We start from the raw sequence: 6,855 nt of genomic DNA, 5'->3' as shown, positions 1-6,855 counted from the left end.
TGTTTTCTTAACATTAAGACATTTAGTCCCGATCTTTCCTACCTATAGAGACAGTTAATTTCAAGATAGAAAATATTCCAGAAATTACATTGCATTGATCTAAAAAAAAAAAGAGAAAGAAAAAATTGCAACCATATTTAAAAATAACTACTGCTTTATAGAATGTACATATTTATAAATTTATTGGGTTGTCGGAAAGTAATTTCGTTTTTTTTCCCGACAGAGGATTTAATTGTATTTTTTTTGCACCCAACTTCACACTTAAGCCGCGTAATCATTATATGTTTTGAGAGCTGATATAGCAAGGCTTGTGAAAAAGTCCAATTGATTCTACGCAGTAGTTTTTGGTTGGTGCCCTTTTCAATATGGAGAGCAATAAGCAGCATTTTCGTCATATTTTACTTTTTTACTATAGAAAAGGTAAAAGAGCTGTTCCAGCTAGAAAGAATTTATCCAATGTGTATGGAGAAGATGTGTTGACAGTACGCCAGTGTCAGAACTGGTTTGCAAAATTTCGATCCGGCAATTTTGATGTCGAAGATCCACCACGTTCTGGAAGACCGGTTGAAGCAGATAAAAACACGATAAAGGCATTAGTTGATGCAAACCGGCGAATAACAACACGTGAGATCGGTGAGAGGTTGAATTTATCAAATTCAACTGTTTATGACCACTTGGAAGGCCTGGGTTTAACCTCGAAGCTCGATATATGAGTTCCCCATGTTCTCACGGTGAGAAATTTGTGTCGTCGCGTTGACGTCTGTGATTCGCTTCTCAAACGTCACGAAAATGATCCATTTTTGAAGCCCATCATTACTGGGAACGAAAAATGGGTTGTATATAACAATGTCAAACGCAAGAGATCATGGAGCAAAAAAGGTGAACCAGTTCAATGCATTTCCAAAGCCAATATCCATTAAAAAAAGGTGATGCTGTCTGTTTGGTGGGATTTTAAAGGAATCGTTTTTTTTTGAGACTTTATCGGATAACACAACAATTAATTCGGAAGTCTACTGTCATCAGCTGGTCAAACTGAATGATGCACTTCAACAGAAAAGGCCAGAATTAATCATCAGAAAAGGTGTAGTGTTCCTCGAAGATAATGCGAGATCTCATACAAGTTTGGTCACTCGCCAAAAGTTTTTACAACTTGAATGGCATACAATGCCGCACCCACCATATTCTCCAGATCTGGCACTTTCGGATTATTATTTGTTCCGGGAACTGCAAAATTTTTTAGACGGTAAAACCTTTTCTTCAAATGAGGAGATCAAAAATTACCTCGATCAGTTTTTTGCCAGCAAAGAACAAAAATTTTATGAGCATGGAATCATACTACTACTAAAAAGATGGCAAAAGGTTTTGGACCAAAATGGCCGATATATAATTTAATAAAATATTTGTTCATTATACGAAAATTGCCTTTCATTTTCCCAAAAAAAGAAAAAACGAAATTACTTTCCGAACAGCCCATTATGATATTTAATCTACTTCCTTTTTACATAGATTAAGTGATATTCAAAATATTAACCTAGCAATATCAGCATATAACAAATAATTTTCCATGGATTCTTGTTATGGTAATAATCTACTTCTGGTTAATACTCACGATAATAAAGACTCAAAATCCTTATTTATGATAAGTCAGTATACGGTTTGATCTATGGATATTCATTGCGGCTTATAATTTGATAGACCTCATTAATCCTCATTATATTTAACAATAAGGATTACTATTGTAATGGGATTTAATATTGTAATTGCAATATAACTCAACAAAATTGATAAACGAAATGTATATATTTACAATTTTTCGATATGTGGATATCATTAGGAATATTGCATTAATTAACATATCTCCTTTATTGTGAATATTTTTGGGACAATTTTATCCTATTACTCAAGTCGATCTTTTATCAATATTATTTATATTGACAAATATTAAAATAATATATATAAAATATATATTATATATATACACATATATTAATTGTAAATATATATATATATATATATATATATATATATATATATATATGTATACATATACACACACACACAAACAATTTTTTATTTTTTTCAATTTTTATTAATTTATTAAATATTTCATAAATTTAAATATTTTAATAAATATTTTATAAATTTTATAAATTTATTAAAAAATTATTTTTATTAATTTTAAATATATATATATATATATATATATATATATATATATATATATATATATATTTATATATATATACATGTATACATATACACACGCAAACAATATATAAATATATATCGTCTAATATATAGAACACATATGTTATTTAATACAAAATCATAAACGTCTGAGAATTAGTCTATCATATTAGTATGTATCATATTATTGCATTTGATGGTATATGTGTAATGTACATCGGAATGTATATTTAACATAATCAATTTCTCTAGTATAATAAAATTTTTGTGTTATGTTATTTAACCGTAATAAAATAAAATTCACTTTGATGATGTTGAAGTCCTTTGGTGATTGTCGTTTGTAAATAATAATTAATAAGATTTTTTTCCCATATGAAAATACTTTTACTTATACGTACAATCGAAATTAATAACTATTCTATTATTTTCATCTACAATAGCAACTCTAACGATCGTTAACAAGTCTAATGTAAGAACCCCAATAGCTTCACCATTTTTTATACACTTTATAACGGTCGATTAAAAGTGAACTAATTAAAATCGATTAAAAGAGAACTCAAGGTATAGTTGAATTCAACCGTTTTATAATTTGAACACTTCTATCTTTCGTTTTTTCGTTTTTTCTTTTTTTCTTTATCCTGCAGTAGAAGTTCGTCGTAAACTTTTCTTGTTCCTTTTTTTTTTGTCTTTTTTTTTTGTCTTCTTTCATTTTCACGAGAAATAATATTCAGACGAGAATTCTACGGAGAAACTTTTTAACGGATATAGAGTCCAAAAAAAAAAAACAAAGGAAGAAAATGAAAATTATATATCCTACGTAGACAGAACGTTGGAGATAAATGAATTATGCAAAAACACCGTCCGTACAGTTTGGTCGATTATTAATGAGTCGACTTTGTTCGTTCGTTAACGAACCCACTACCTCCCCTTTCTTTCATTTCATCATAACCTTCGATACATTGGAATAAGGGTTCGAAAATTGTTTCGTAATTTTTTTTTTGCTTTTTTTCTTTTACTTTTTTTTTTTTTTTGTTTTGTTTTTTAGTCGTACGAACCATTCAATCAGCCGTTTCAACCCCTTACCGAACGTAGTTTACGTCGTTAGTAGATCCTGACTTAGAGGAACAGTCTGTCGGCGACCTCCGGACGAGTAAAATGGAAGATAGCAGAGAAGTACGGATATACACGTTGTTTTTTTATTAATATAATAGTTGACGGTTCATTAAACAAGTGTGACGTTTGTGATAATTCCGAGTGAATTTTTTTTTTTTTTAAATATTTGGGGAGGAAAAACCATTCTGACGATTTCCGAACATAATCATGGAGAACCATCTTTTCTTTTCTTTTCTTTTTTTTTGCTTTTTTTCTTTTTTTTTTTTATTTCTTAATCGTTCGGAGAATCTACAAAAATCCGAAATTTTTTTTCGGAATTTTCTTAGCACATTGACTGCTCAATTTTTTTTTTTTTTTTATTATATGATTACATATTAAATATTTTCTCAGTTGAGCCATGGTGATACTTATTTATTTACAAATTAATTATTATATTTATTAAATGGTGGATAATGAATAAAAATATTTTTCTTTTTTTAATAAAGCAAATAAATAGTAAAAATATCTGTCGTGAAATAATTAATATTATTTTAATAACAATTTTTATGAATATAATATATGAAATTATGAATAATAATTATTTATATTTGTGCTTTCATAATCTATAGATAAATTATTTATTATTTTGAATATTAAAGATCGGTTTATTCGTCCTTGCTGATTCGTAAGTTAACAAAATTAATTTGTTTTTCTAAATTATTATTTTGAATTATTATTGCATATCATCATTACTAATTCGAAATTTAATAAATATATTTTACAAAAATTAAATTTCTTCACATGCATAAACAAAACTGTGAATTATTATTTTGTACAATTTTGTGCACTTTTTTTGCGAATAAGTATTAACCATATAACGAATTGATAAGAGTAAGCGATTGGCATTAATGGAGCAAGAGTGATAAAAGTATAATTTATTTAATCGCCAGGCACAATAATTAATTATTCTAATAAAATTATTATAATTATGAAAACAATTTCAAATATTACTTTCAGGAAATTTATTTATTTATTATTATATACGTTATATGTATTATACAAGGTGTTTCATAACATGTGAGATCTACTTTATTGATGAGCGAGATATATTAAAATAATGAAGAAAATTTATAAACATGTGTCTCCCATTTAACCAACCATCATGTTTTCGAATTGAAATCATTTGAAGAATAAAAATATAATAGCAGAAGTATATAATAGTAGAAAATATGGGATGACATGACAATTTGAATAATAATTATTTTATCCGTATCATGTTTTGTTACTATCAACTGTTATCTGAGGAAGTCTACGTAAGTTTAATCTGTTAACCTAATATCAAAAAAAAAAAAAAAAAAAAAAAAAAAAAAAAAAAAATAAAAATGAAATAAAAAGAAAAGAATCTCATACAAAGTAATATCCGCAGCTAATACAACATCGATAATTTCATCCTCATCATCTTAAGTGCTTTTATTTTTATGACTTTAGACCATTCGTAGATACAGTGTGAGTGTATGTATAAATTCTAAGAACAATTACAAACCGTTGGTTATTTAATATCTATTATACATTATATACTTACCTACGGACATGATTAAACAAAAAAAAAAAAGAATAGATATTTATTTACGTTGACTAATTTTTCAACAAATTTTGGTAAATCAGAGACAAATATCGAAAACTTATAAATAACATATTAAAAATAATTTGAGTCTATGGTAAAATTTTCTGCAATAGTAGACGTTTCATAACAAAATTATTGACAATTGGGTTAACCTATTCCTTATAAATAATCAATTATGATCTCTCCTAATGAATATTATGAGAATTGACAATTCCATTTCTGGTCTGGAATCCAACTTCGTTGGTAAATAATATAGAGTGTGATAGAAAATAAACGTATCATTGATAAACATTTGTATAGATGGATAATGTTTGTTTATCCAAACTTTATTTTTGATCGATGAAGTGGGTACATATATTAAAAAACATCATGTATATACTTACATATCCGTAGATTTATATTTATATATATATATATATATATATATATATATATATATTTATATACATATATATATGTATATATGTATTTTAGAAATATATATGTGCGTGTGATGTATATTAGTGATATATTATACAAGAATATTTTTATACGTATATTTATATATAAGAAATAATTAATTTAATTAAAATCATTAAACAATTTTGTTCTTTTAGAATAGAAAAAAATTCGATTATAATTCCACCGGAAAATAAAATTTTTGATTGCGTGATTATTATTTGATTTTCAAACATTTATTATTAATATTAATAAGATTCTTTTTTATTATTATTAAAGACACTCGATTTAACCAAAAGCAATGAAATCATTGATATTAGTCGATTATTGCAAAAAAATTCATGTTCCTTTAATAATGTTCCTTAATTAATTTTCAATTTTATTATAAAATTTTAAAACAAACCTAATTTTTATTATTATTTCAAATTGTTGATTTAATCGAAGTGACCATTAATATTACATTAAATAAATTCATTTTCGCCTATTGTCACAAAAAAATAAATTCGTCGTTCTTCCAATATTTTCCAATTTTTTATCATAAATGTTGATAAATCTGTTGTTTTTTTTTTTTATTATTATTATTATTATTTTTACACGCAATTAATTTAATTGTAGCAATGAAATCATTGGTATCATGAAAACTAATTTTTTTTATTCAAGTTGAAGAAGAATTATGGTATAATTATAAGAAAAAAGAAAATTATTAAACCATATTCAATTATTTAACATAAATATTAATAAGCATATTCTTTTTGTTTATTATTACAGACACTCGATCTAAACGAAGCAATGAAATCGTTACGATGGAACAGACGATTACTGAAATATCTTGGAATATGGCCCCTCGAGATCTATGATCCACTTTTCCTCATTATTTTTATTTATCTTTTCCTCCATTGTTCTTTGACATTTGCCAATTTAATTTATTATAATCATAAAAACGATCTCGCCGAAATTATCGTAAATTTTACCGAAAATGTTTTATTCATAATGACACTCACAAAAATAACGATCTGCAGGATGAATAGAAAATCGTTAGGACAATTGCTCGTAGAAATTGAAAACAATTTCGTCGTTGATGATTATAATACATTGGAGAAAAAATTTATTTTTATGAAATATACTAAATTGGCAAAATATTATTTTGTAATTGCATTTACATCGATGGCCATTGCTATTGGATTGTATTACATCTCCGGGATGATACCGAACGTAAAAATCGGTAATCGATTCGATTCATTTCATAAAAAATAATTTTATTAATGAAAGTATGTATATGTTGTATATATATATATATATACTTACATACAACAAAATAGGTTCAAAATATTTATATATTTAAAAGGAATTTTAAATAAGAATATTTTTTAATATAGTTGTCTTTTTTTTTTTTTTTTTTTTTTTTCTTAATAATCTATGATCACTTATAATTGTCGTTTAATTGTGATTTAATTATTAATTGTGAATTGTTTATTTATTATCATTGAATTTTCATTTAATTAATTTTTGTGTAA

The 6,855-nt window shown here is 25.6% G+C and overlaps 1 protein-coding gene across 1 annotated transcript; it reads left to right on the top strand.

The window, feature by feature from the left end:
• Positions 1 to 3,264: 3,264 nt before the first annotated feature.
• Positions 3,265 to 6,654, top strand: LOC124957412. Its single transcript, XM_047514451.1, has 2 exons — positions 3,265 to 3,360; positions 6,110 to 6,654. The coding sequence occupies exons 1-2, from the start codon at positions 3,343 to 3,345 to the stop codon at positions 6,593 to 6,595; spliced, it is 504 nt and encodes a 167-aa protein (XP_047370407.1). The 5' UTR covers positions 3,265 to 3,342; the 3' UTR covers positions 6,596 to 6,654.
• The last annotated feature ends 201 nt before the right edge of the window (positions 6,655 to 6,855 follow it).

The sequence above is a fragment of the Vespa velutina genome, chromosome 25, assembly GCF_912470025.1.
Source record: "Vespa velutina chromosome 25, iVesVel2.1, whole genome shotgun sequence".
NCBI classification, from domain to species: domain Eukaryota; kingdom Metazoa; phylum Arthropoda; class Insecta; order Hymenoptera; family Vespidae; genus Vespa; species Vespa velutina.
Note: the sequence above shows the minus strand (reverse complement) of the source record. Positions and strands in the feature narration are given on the sequence as shown.